The following is a 13,380-nucleotide window of genomic DNA, read 5'->3' on the forward strand; positions in this document are numbered from 1 at the left end:
CCTGTATTTTTGGGAGTTTCTCCCATTCTTCTCTGCAGATCCTCTCAAGCTCTGTCAGGTTGGATGGGGAGCCTCGCTGCAAAGCTATTTTCAGGTCTCTCCGGAGATGTTCGATCAGGTTCATGTCCGGGCTCTGGCTGGGCCACTCAAGGACATGACCCGAAGCCACTCCTGCGTTGTCTTGCCTGTGTGCTTTGGGTCATTGTCCTGTTGGAAGGTGAACCTTCACCCCAGTCTGAAGTCCTGAGCACTCTGGAGCAGGTTTTCATCAAGGATCTCTGTACTTCACTCCATTAATCTTTCCCTCAATCCTGACTAGTCTTCCAGTCCCTGCTGCTGAAAAATATTCCCACAGCATGATGCTACCACCACCATGCTTCACTGTAGGGATGGTGCTAGGTTTCCTCCAGACATGACGCTTGGTATTCAGGCCAAAGAGTTCAATCTTGGTTTCATCAGACCAGAGAATCTTGTTTCTCATGGTCTGAGTGTCCTTTAGGTGCCTTTTGGCAAACTCCAAGCGGGCTGTCATGTGCCTTTTACTGAGGAGTGGCTTCTGTCTGGCCACTACCATAAAGGCCTGATTGTGGAGTGCTGCAGAGATGGTTGTCCTTCTGGAAGGTTCTCCCACCTCCACAGAGGAACTCTGGAGCTCTGCCAAGTGACCATTGGGTTCTTGGTCACCTCCCTGACCTACTTCGATTGCTCAGTTTGGCCATGGAGGCCAGCTCAAGGAAGAGTCTTGGTGGTTCCAAACTTCTTCCATTCAAGAATAATGGAGGTCACTGTGTTCTTGGGTACCTTCAATGCTGCAGAAATGTTTTGGTACCCTTCGCCCAGATCTGAGACTCTACACAATCCGGTCTCGGAGCTCTACAGACAATTCCGTCAACCTCATGGCTTGGTTTTTGCTCAGACATGCACTGTCAACAGTGGGACTTTATAGACAGGTGTGTGCCTTTCCAAAACATGTCCAATCAACTGCTTTTATCACAGGGGGACTCCAATCAAGTTGTAAAACATCAAGGATCATCAATGGAAACAGGATGCACCGGAGTTCAATTTCGAGTCTCATAGCAAAAGGGTGTGAAGAAAATTTGGGGGAAAAAATCTAAAAAAATGTTTTTGCTTTGTCATTATGGGGTATTGTGTGTAGATTAAGGAGGGAAGCAATTATCTAATCAATTTAAAAAATAAGACTAACATAAAATGTGGAAAAAGGGAAGGGGTCTGAATACTTTACGAATTAACTTACCTACAATACAAAATCCATGTGTATGTGTGGGTAGAGTGTGTGTCTTACGTGTGTATCTGTGCGCATGTCTCTTCACAGTACCTGCTGTTCCATAATGTGTGTTATTATCAGATTCTACTGCTTGCATCAGTTACCTGACGAGGAATAGAGTTCCATGTTGCCATGGCTCTACGTAGTACTACGCGCCTCCCATCGTCTGTTCTGGACTTGGGGATAGTGAAGAGACCTATGATGGCATGTCTTGTGGGACATGCATGGGTGTCCGAGCTGTGTGCAAGTAGTTTAAAAAGATAGGCTGAATGCACCGAGCTGTCAACACTTCTTACAAAAACAAGTCACTCTCCTATACTTTGAGCCATGAGAGATTTACATGCATATTATTAATGGTAGCTCTTCTTGAACATTTAAGGGCCAGCCGTGCTGCCCTGTTCTGAGCCAATAACAATTTGAGGTCCCTCTTTGTGGCACCTGACCACATGACTGAACAGTATAACAGGTGCGACAAAACTAGGGCCTGCAGGACCTGCCTTGTTGAGTGTTAAGGCAGAGTAACGATGTATTAAATGGACAGATTTCTTCCCATCTTAGCTACTGTTGTATCATGATTTGACCACGACAGTTTTACAATCCAGGGTTCCTCCAAGCAGTTTAGTCACATCAACTTGCTCAATTTCAACATTATTTATTATAAGATGTAGTTGAGGTTTAGGGTTTAGTGAATGTTTTTTCCAAATACTTCCAAATATTTCAAAAACGAAAAGCAATGTAACTTATTCCTTGCCACCCTTTCTGAATCTAACTGCAGCTCTTTGTTAAGTGTTGCAGTCATTTCAGTCACTGTAGTAGCTGACGTGTAGTGTTGTCAGCCGCATACATATAGACACTGGCATGTCATTAGTAAAGATTACACCCTTTGAGAAAAGTAAACAACTGCCCTGGGGAATTCCTGATTCTACCTGGATTATATTTTAAATGGAAGCGCCTCAAACACACTCTGTTCTGTTAGACAAGTAACTCTTTATCCACAATATAGCAGGAGATGTTAAAGCCATAACACATACATTTTACAGCAGCAGATTATGATCGATAATGTCAAAAGCTGCACTGAAGTCGAATAAAACAGCTCCCACAACTGTTTGACCATATGTGACGTGCTTGCTGTTAATTTGTTTACTGTAAAATAGAATTGTTTCTGGTCCAAAAAAAACAAAAAAAGTTTACCAAAATTTTGTAACAGGCTGATTGGTCGGCTGTTTGAGCCAGTAAAGGGAGCTTTACTATTCTTGGGTAGCGGAATTACTTTTGCTTGCCTCCAGGCCTGAGGGCGCACACACCTTCTAGTAGGCTTAGATTGAAGATATGGCAAATAGGAGTTGCAATATCATCCGCCATTATGCTCAGTAATTTTCCATCCAAGTTGTCAGACCCCAGTGGCTTGTCATTGTTGATAGACAACAATCATTTTTTCACCTTTTCCACAATCACTTTACGGAACTCAAAATAACAACTCGTCTTTCAGAATTTGATCAGTTATACTTGGATGTGTAGTGTTAAAATTTGTTGCTGGCATATCATAGCTAAATTGGCTAATAATTAAAGTAGTTGGCAATATCAGTGCAATTTGTGATGAATGAGCCATCTGATTCAATGAAGAGTTTGCCCGTTGGCCCAAAACATAATTTAAGGTGCTCCAAAGCTTTTTACTATCATTCTATTGGCTGCAGAGGTTTCTTTCTAACATCCTACAATTATACACGTTGCTTTTATACTAGTGACTCAAACATAAGATCAATGGCCCGATGCCATGACATTTGAATTTTAGATTCTCCGACTGTCTAGTTATTTTGGTGATTAAAAAATAAATAAATGTGTATACAAAAATTATAGCTCCATTATGTTTTCTACGTACTTTACATCTGGTTTAAGTTGTTTAATTAAAGTTAACACTGAAAACATTTTTTATTAAGAGTGAGATTTTTGTATACATCTTTGAGGGGCAACAACGATTTAGCAGGGGCAGCCCACCACTGCTAAATGCATATCGGGAAACCACTGAACTGAGATGCACTGACTGAATAGATTATGGTGTTGTCTACATGGCAGTCCACCCACCCAACCACCTTCAACCCTCAGATCGGGCTGCAGCTGAGACTATAAGAAGTAAAAAGAGGGGCAAATAGGAAGCCAGTGGGCCCAGTATGAATATTTAAATTTGCTACCAAATCCAGTGTTTGGTTTCAGATAGAGAAAATGAGCATGACCCGTTCCCAACCACCACTACACAAACACATTTCTCGCCAATTTGTCCTCAAACAGCTTTTCGGACATTTAGAAAGTCACTGGCAGCCTCCCGGGTGGCGCAGTGGTTAAGGGCGCTGTACTGCAGCTGGGCCATCAGAGTCCCTGGGTTCGCGCCCAGGCTCTGTCGTAACCGGCCACGACCGGGAGGCGACGCACAATTGGCCTAGCGTAGTCCGGGTTAGGGAGGGCTTGGTCGGTAGGGGTGTCCTTGTCTCATCGCGCACCAGCGACTCCTGTGGCGGGCCGGGCGCAATGCCCGCACACCAGGTGCATGGTGTTTCCTCCGACACATTGGTGCGGCTGGCTTGGGTTGGATGCACGCTGTGTTAAGAAGCAGTGTGGCTTGGTTGGGTTGTGTATCGGAGGACGCATGACTTTCACCCTTTAGTAAGCAAACCAACTGTGTGTAAAATTTGAGCATTCATGTAGAATATTGATATTAATTCCTATTGTAGCAACATGGCTGAGCAAAACTTTGATTGCAGTTAGCGGTTATTAGAGTTGTATAGTCAATTCAAATATTAAAAATGTTCCTACTCAGTGATGGCAGTTATGTTTTATAAGAACTGTAATATCAAGCAAACCATACAACTATCCTACTGGAAGTAGGCCATATCTTGAAGAACTCTCAACACTGACAGGACATTATGTGAAGAGAGAGGGAGACCCACCTCCTGTATGGTTCTGCTGCCAGGGAAGTTGAGGTTGTAGTCTCTCTGGGCTTCACGGTGGCTGATGACAAGCAGGAAGTTCTGATTTAATGACTCCTGAAGAACACTGGAGAAGGAGGAACAAATAAAACAGAGTCAAGTGGAGAACAAGCTGAGACTAGTCAGACACTTATCCCTGCAGTGAGATGGCTCCCTGTGTCTCCCCTGGGGCTCGTGCCCACTCCTCAGTCTCTGTCCAGACAGGCCTGGTGCCGGGTCCCTCTTCTGCTCAGCAGACTGCTAGCCTGCTCCCTGAGACCGCATGTGGTGGTCAGGACACAGGGCCACAGCAGTGACATCACACACACACTTACACAACCTGTTCACAGCCCCCTCAAAATTGCTCGTCTGGCAGACAAGTGAATGTATTGATTTGTCAGACTGATTTTTCTCAAAGTTGCTCCTATACATTGGGCCAGAGTGGTTTTTAAGGGCAGACAAGTGCCCTTAAAGTGGAGAGTTCTAGGCCCTAGCTTGCAGCTATGAGCAATAACTGAGGATGTGTACAGTACAGGAAGACACTGTGTGCTTCACAGAGAGATTAAAGTTTTGGACGCTTCACTTATAATAAACGTTGAGGTTAAGTAGCGGTTTGAGCAAACGCTCAGTCTGTGTTCGCGAATATGAATCGGAAGCTTAGTCCAAGCCAGGCAGTTAATCAGAGCTCAACTTGAAGCGAGGAGGAAAAGGATAGTCGGAATTAATATGTAGCACACATTAATTATGCAATCACTGCCTTAATCTGCGCAGATCTGGACGAGCTTATGTTAACAGAAGCTCAAATTTACTGTAATGACAGCATATTTACATTGACTAAAACTACAAAATCAATATGTAAATGTAATGTTTGTTGTAGCTAACCGGGAAGATTGAAAATGTGTGGTGTGGAAGGACTGGATGCATATGTAATGGGTTGAGCAGGGAGAGGCAGGCAGGGGAGAGGGAGGAATAGGGACTCACATAGGGGAGCCAGCTAATATCAGCATGATTTGTTTAGACACAGTCCCGACTGATTCTGGCAGACGAAACAGCATAGGGGAAAAGTGGGTAGCTGTGTTGTAGCATTACCATAAGCCATTGTGAAGACAGCAATAATAATAATAATAATAATAAATAGGACTTATGGCTTTACACAGTAAAGACTGAACGTGAGCGGACTATGTGGCCCATACTGTGAGGCATTTGTCTCCTCTGTTACTTAGCGATTTGGCTTGCAGCAAGTTGGTCGTATTGAGATAAAAGACCTAAGCAAATATACAGAGGAGAATTAATATATTTGCTTCCGGGGTCCTACTATTGACTCAAAGTGCTTTCAGCTCCTCTCATGACGTTCTCCCTACACTCCCATCAGGCTGTCCTGCGTCTGAGCGTTTGCGCCAGCGACCTCTATACATGGAGGCACCGTGTGTGTCCTCTCAGGAGTACTTGACACGGCATGAGGTGTTCTGAGTAAAATGTCAATTAACTTTATAGACAAAAAAATAAACCGTTTTGCAGGGGAGGAGCAGTCTCGACAGATCGGTTTCATTCTGAGATAAGCCTCGGAGGGTCCCCAGGCACAGAGCAGACACACAGACTTTATTAAAATAGCCCTGCCAGAGAGACACACACTTTTCCCTTTACGTTAGAACACCACACACATTGACCATCTCATCTGTGATGTATGATCTAAAGAGGCCAAACTACAGGCAGACATGCATAACCATCCTACCTCCACATTCTGGACCTGCAACATAATAGGCAAATACGCAATCTCCCATGATCTGGTATGTCTTGGTCTGCAATTTTGTCTCAAGACCAACCAGCATACTAATTGTTAATCATTTCCACAGCTTTTTGCCAGCCAGCATGAGGCATCAGTATCTCTGAGGGGATAACAAACTGGGGAGGGAGGGACGCTGCAAATTAATACCAAACGTCTAATAATCCATTTGTATTTCACATTCAGAGTTCAAATTAAAATAACCTTCAATAAAACACTTCCTGGAAGCAACAGAAATAGATGAGTCACATTAAAATATAAAATCACCCTACATTATTTATGCAAGAGATTAGCTCCATCTAGATACCCTCCTGTATTAACCGTCAGTCAACACAGACACCGGGAAACGTTTGTTTGGCTCAGGAGTGGATCTCGGTAACTACCTTTGAGGAGGGAGCGCTTGTCTGAAATCTCCAAAGCCTCCCAATTTATTTCAAATCAAACAGAGGATTGACTGAGTGGGCCTGGTGATATGGATAACTATTTGATTAGTCTGTTTGGTTTAGGTGTGCAGAGATGTGCTTTTGAAGCAATTGCTTACTGTGGCTTTTATTTGTTAAGTTATGTCCCATGTTCAGAAACTTCTCCCAATTATTACAAAGGAATAGAAACTAAATCAGAGGTAAAATGTGATTTTAAACTCAAGCAATGAGTATATTACATAAGGACACAAGTACTCCTTGCATAGTAATACACACAAACATCCTAGTGAAGTACTAAATACTGAAGGTCTATTCCAGCAAGCAGTCAATATGATTATTTTGGAATAAATAAATTGCCACCAAACCGTAATGGCCTTCCATAACTGAAGGCAATAGATAAATAGTAAAAAGTGTTCATCTTCTCAGCTTGCTGCCTACTACAAAGTTTCATTTCAATTAGAGTTAAGCAGGCTTGAATGCACCCTCTTCAGTAAAACTCAGAAGTGCTACTGTACATCTTGGTTGTTCCCTGGGATTTAAAAAGGTGGTACCCAAGCTAGCCCTGCTAGTAGTGCCCTGTTTCAGCAGGTATTAGTACAGGGTTTGTCAAAACGGTGGGATGGCAGCTCTCTGACAGCAGCAGACTTCCAGCTCTGTGAATACACTGCAACGGTTATTTAGTTAGTTAGTTTAATGCCGCTGTGCTAACAGCTTGCCTGCCCTCCCTGTAGGAGGCCTGCTCCTCTGAGCGGTGTGATCTGTCACCCTCTTCCAGCAGCAAAGATCACAACAGGGTCGCCACACACCCTTACCAAAATAGTTTATGGAGGATAATGAGCGCCTAACACTGAAAATGATAGCTATAGCACTAAAAGAATTGTACCACTAAGAGACACTGCAGTGGCCATAGTTAGCCAGAAAATAGCCATTAGCTGCCTGCTACACACAGTCAAACCTCTACTTACTGGTTGTCAAAGCAGCACAGCCAACGGCGGCAGCAGCGTTCTCTCTTTTTGGAAATCAACACCCTACATATTTGTGAGATATTATAGAACCCTAACCACACAAGGCATTGCAATATTTGACCCATGCCGGTATCTGTCCGTTTCTCTGTGTTTGATTCAATGGGTTCTGAGATGAACACGGGGAAGAAACATGAGACCAGCTGTATTGACTGTTGTCCTCCTGTCCGACACACGTCGGTGCACAACGACTGCTGTAGAACCGGAGTGACTCTTCATAATGCAAGGCAGTGCCACGTGTCTATCTCCTCAGCAACCCCTCTGGGCCTGACAGCCTCCCTAATCAACACAGATAATTACACAGACACATCCCCTCCTGTTACAACCGACAACAGACACACTCCAACAGCACTTCAGCTCAACAATTACAGGAGCAATGCCTTAGTGCCTTTTACGCCGTTCTCGCTCTACATTCGGGGAAATCTGAATAGGATGTTGCTAAAGTATGCTCAGATAAAGATTGAACATGTGTACAGCGTACCAAATATTGACAAGCCTTATTGGTGAGTTGCCATGCTGGTGAGCAGATGCACCAGAGAGAATTATTACAGTGAGTGGGATTTCCTTATTAGTATGAACTTTACCTGGCTGATACAGATGAAATATCAGATCAGTGACAAAACCAGCCTTCGTGACAGGATTATAGCTCAATGATGAATATTATGACATTTTAGAAGGAGAAGTGGCTAAAGCCTCATTGGATTCATAAAGCTTGGTAGAATGACCTTCTAGAGTGGCTTAATGGATCCTCCTCATTGAATTTCAAATTTCTCTCAAAATTACAGAAGTGAAAAGGCTGCTCTACTATTTGTAGAGGAAGAGAATATTTCCAGCAACATAATAAAGACTGGAAATAGCAACAAATACAGCAATAAAGAGCATTATTTACATTATACAAAGAATATTTCAGTAGGATTTCACTTCAAATGTCAAAATGACTTCTGTGCACAAGGGTCAAATATCTTTGTAAATATTCAAATTGGAAGCTATTGTACAATATTCATGGCATATATTCCATAAACTATTTTTTTTCAATTAATATGTGTACAGTGCCACCTAGTGTTCAACCCATATGAAAATGGCTTTGTTGGCAAAGTGGTGCAGTCCTGTTGATTTACCAGTCCTTTTGATGTGGGTAACAATCAGTGTAACAATCAATGCAGCTGCATATTGAGGTACTGGAGGGTATTGGGTAAACTGTGTCAGTTACCTGCTGGGAATTGTTTGCTGAAGATAATGTGACTCAAAACAGGAAACAAAAGAGGAGTCAAGTTGGGTACCTGTTTTGGCTGGTGCTGGCAGTGGGGGCGATATCTGGGGTGAGCACATACAGGCTGTTGTTCTTGGGCAAGTGTAAACTTCGCAGGACCGTCTGAGGACACAGGGACAGACCAATAAATAATACTAAGTGGTACTTTATCCATCCCCACTAGATGGGTGTGAGTGACATTTGTGAAACCTCATCCGATGTGAAAAATAAAAGATAAAACTAAAAAAGGTGGCAAAGAAATACTTTAAACATGCTCATTTCAAGAGGTATTACATTAACCAAAACAATTGTTTTGAGAAATACTCACAACGTCAGATACGTCTCCACTTTTCCAACCCTTTAACTGCATTTGTGATATGGGGACCTGAAGCTCTGTCTCAAGAATATGTTTGATTTCCCCTACAAACAAGAAAAGGAAGAAAAAAGTTGTAGAATTATGAACTGGCAGATGGATATATCCCCACCATAAGATGGCAGTAATAGATGAGAAAACATGTTTTCAAAGCAAAGTACAAAATTCATTGTGTATTAATGAAAGTTTACACCTTTACATTTGAGTAAAACATTTGTAATACACACTTCCACTACCTTATCTTCACAACATAAATAGTTTCACTGTGTACAAGTGTGTAGATTCTGAGAAAGGGTTCAAAGTCTAAAAACGAAAGCACTATACCTAGGTGTTGTATTGACCAACATCACTCCTTTTACCAGAAACACACAATATTTTGGATTCTCAGTAACACCACATCTGTAACACCCACATTTTCTCTGAGTAAGCAGTAAGGGTGTGTGATGTATTGCATTTATAACGGATCCCCATTAGTTCCTGCCAAGGCAGCAGCTACTCTTCCTGGGGTCCAGCAAAATCAAGGCAGTAATGCATGTTTTTAATTACAAGACATTCACAACAGATTTCTACAACATATTAATGATGAGTAGGCCCATAGTGGAATATTAGTGTAAGGCCCATAGTGGAATATTAGTGTAGGAACCATAGTATGAAGAGTAGTGTATGGTGAGCGCATCTCCTCACCAACTGCGCTGCCCTCCTCTACGACCACTTCCACAGTGCGCTGGCGGTACTCCACCCGGAAGTTGAGCATGCGCGGCTGGCGCTCCACAATGTGTCGAGAGGGGAGGACAGGGCAGAAGGCTGAGGAGGAGGATGGCGGAGAGGAGGAAGACGATGAGGTGGCTGGTGGGGCCACTGCTGCCTCTGCTGTTGCTGCTTGGCTGTGAGGCCCCTCGCTGGGAAAGTTTTTGTGGGTTCAGACAGTAAGCAGAGGTTCAGAAAACATCAACACAGGGAGCATCATGTTGTGCAGTTCAATATCATATTGAATTGTATACAGAGTTAAGTGTGTCTATAAAAGTAGAAAGTCTACCACCAAAATAATGTAATTCTCAGACTAAACCCTACATGTAGAATTTTACTCAACACCATTGAAATGCAAAAACAAAGCAAAATATTTCAATAAACTCAAACATTTAGCCTATTTAGATTTTACTGGGTTTCTGAATACTTTGTCCACTGCAGGAAAAAAAAGGTATTGTCCACTTAAATAGGCTAAAGCAGGGGTGTCAAACCAGGGGTTCAATCCAGCCCATGGGTAGTTGGAGCAAAAAAGTCAAACTCATACTTTAAAAAACCTAAAAACCAAATAGAAACTGTGCAGAAGTGATAAAGGACCTACATTCATAAGGTTTCTTGACTGTGTCCAGCAAACTAATAATCACAGAAATGAAAGCTAGACAGTGAGAGAGCATAAAACTAAAATTGGTTTTGTTTTGGGTAAAAGACTATAGAACACATTCAGGCCAGCCCTCTGAACCTCATTGAAAACCCTGGGCTAAACCTTTGAAATAGCTTGAAAACCATTAAAAAAAAATTTTTATGCTTTTTGCTTCTTCCCTATCACAAATGGTACAAGCAACACTGAACAGAAATATTCAAAATCCACAAAATACCCACAGCCCCCTTCTGAGGCAGCAACAAGAGCCTCTCAGCAGCAATACAAACAGTTTCAGAGTCAGTGTAAACAGGCTTTAGTGGATAATATGGGCAGATGCTGAATTGTCTGCCACAGAGCAAATTCAGTCGTATTTTGCTGCAGAGGCCAGAGACACAAAACATCTTTTTTTCTCAGCCTCTCTCCATGTCTAAGGCCTGAATTCCCTCGAGGCTCTGTCCCACACGGCAGTAAATAATGTATTTTCTCTCCCAACCCGGACAAAGACGCTTCTCTTTTCCTCGTGGGTCAGCACATATCGTGCTGGGAGGGAGAGCAGGGTCTTGCACAAAGGCTGTATTTATCCAACCTGATTACAATACCAAAATGGTTAAAGACGTTGGGGGTTCTGAGGGCACGTAGGAAATCATTAGAGATCAATGTTCCATGATAATGGCATAAAACAACATACCGTACACAGAAACCACTTGTGAGGCTTGGATTCACCCACAGCCAAGAATTAGGCCTACCGTCATAGGCAGGTGGAAATGACGTTTCAGGGAGAGCAGAGGCTTGTTGTTGGCCATATACAAAGGTCTAACCGTCTAAGTCTGCATGGACAAACACCTGTCCTACAGAGATCTGCACAGGTGCATAATGACCTCTTATGAACCACAGAATAAGAAGTCTACAAGCATGGATGTTAGGAAAATTAGATCAAGTCATAATCAACTATGCAGTAAGCATTTACATATACACAGAAAACAAACTGACAGTGAGGTAACTCACCATTAGCTAGTAAATTCATCGAGTGAAATAACAGCCAATACCGCAAATAAACACTTCCTGTACCTACACAAATTAGAAAACTAGAGTGCACTGATATTTCAGTTTCAGTATCTTGGTGCAAAACTGTTATACACGGTTGATTGTCATTCATATCCATCATAGAAGATGTTGGTGTGTTTGAGTTGTACTCTCATCAGGGGTGTAGACAACCAAAGAAACCATAACATGGTCTAACAATGAGGACATGCTACGCAATGTCTTACACAGGATGAAAGAAGCAAAGTCATAATTCACCCTAGACGGTAGGCTATACATTTCCCTTGCAACGTGATGGAAGGTTTTTGTAAGCATTCTAAGCTACAATTTGAAACTTGGCACATTAATACAGAGGATCGTTGACTATTATGAGTGTTAAAAATAATACAAATGGTTGTTCCATGGCATACATCTAGATGTCGCTCTCCACCTAGTCAGGAGGCAGGCTTGGGCTAAGAGCAGGCCTCCAGCTGGCTCCGGTCACCTCAATGGAGCCGTTTACTGAGGAGGAGTGCCATCCTACGAGAGCAGCCTGGTGCCAGCCAGTATACGGGCTGCAAGTCACACAGCCAGGCTCCATTCATAATTATGTGTGCCCTTAAGAAAGCATGTTCTCATGCCCAAAGTCTTCAGAAACTCGCAAAATAAACCGTTTAACAGAATGTGCCCAGTCAATGTATTTGTTCTTCAGCCCAGTGTATTCATAGAGTTCGGACTGACCGTTGAGAAAAAACGTGAGCCACAATGCCTCAGAGGCGTTTTTCTCAGTAGCCGTTTTAATTCTAGTTTTTGGGAAGATATTCCTCTCTATGTTCTTTCACATAAAAACACTTCTGTTTCTGTTGATACTCTACTCAAAGAGCATACCAAATACTAGGAGTTCTATTTTTCTGCCTACCACTGAAATGCAGTAATTCAAAGCCATGTCAAGCCTACAACTTGTAATATCACTTCAAACTATAACCACCCCCACAGTATTTCACTTGATATTGCCCAGCTATGGGCTACAAATCTGGTTGTTTGATTTCCGCCTAATTTGGTGTTCAAATCTTGACTGAATAACTACATGACACTGAGCTTTGTGGGGGAAATGAGATCCAAAGCCTCAATTTCCTGCACTGATGATCACAATTTTTTCCATCATGTCAGTTTGTGCCTACTCAATAGGCTTTGTACAAAAACGAGTGCTACATATTCAAAAGGTCAAGTGACTGATGTAGCCATTGATTACTACATGTATCCTAAATCTTCTGAACTCCTCAATCGTCATCAGGCCACAAGGTTACAATTCGATTGGCCAGGGCACTCTTGAAAAAGAGATTTTCATCAATGAGCCCTTCCGGGTTACATAAAGGTTAAATACATTTTTTTTTTTAAATATTGCAGTTTTAAAACATAACAAAACCTAGCTCTTGACATCTAGGCCTACACAGACGAGACCACAGCTGCACTTTATAAAATGATAAAAAAATATTTTGCATGAACAAGTAACCACCATTGCGCCAAAATGTGCTTTCACTGAGAGTTCTAGACAGTACATTTCTATAACCTCTAGCAGAAATGCATACAAAATTATGTACTGCTTCTACACCTGCATTGCTTGCCGTTTGGGGTTTTAGGCTGCGTTTCTGTACAGCACTTTGTAACATCAGCTGATGTAAGAAGGGCTTTATAAATACATTTGATTGATATTCAGGTCAACAAAACAAGGTTATTGGCCTTGCTCTTCATGTAAGCACAGGTGTGGGCATGTGCTATGGTAGTTTTGTATTCTAGCTTGTGAATTGAAATGACAAATAAAGTTGATTTTGTTTTTTTTCTGTGTAGCAGGTAGAACGTCACATTGACGGTGACGCGTTTT

The 13,380-nt window shown here is 42.3% G+C and overlaps 1 protein-coding gene across 2 annotated transcripts in view; it reads right to left on the minus strand.

The window, feature by feature from the left end:
- The window catches only part of LOC115108426 (FAS-associated factor 1-like), a 91,839-nt gene that overhangs the window by 68,543 nt on the left and 9,916 nt on the right, over window positions 1-13,380 (minus strand). For both annotated transcript variants that reach the window (XM_029632727.2, XM_029632726.2), the window contains exons 4-7: window positions 9,779-9,993; window positions 9,050-9,141; window positions 8,753-8,844; window positions 4,228-4,333 (exon numbers count right to left, since the gene is read on the minus strand). In XM_029632727.2, coding sequence (XP_029488587.1) covers window positions 4,228-4,333; window positions 8,753-8,844; window positions 9,050-9,141; window positions 9,779-9,993 — 505 coding nt within the window. The remainder of the gene's footprint in view (window positions 1-4,227; window positions 4,334-8,752; window positions 8,845-9,049; window positions 9,142-9,778; window positions 9,994-13,380) is intronic.

Source organism: Oncorhynchus nerka, linkage group LG24 (genome assembly GCF_034236695.1).
Source record: "Oncorhynchus nerka isolate Pitt River linkage group LG24, Oner_Uvic_2.0, whole genome shotgun sequence".
In the NCBI taxonomy this organism is placed as follows: domain Eukaryota; kingdom Metazoa; phylum Chordata; class Actinopteri; order Salmoniformes; family Salmonidae; genus Oncorhynchus; species Oncorhynchus nerka.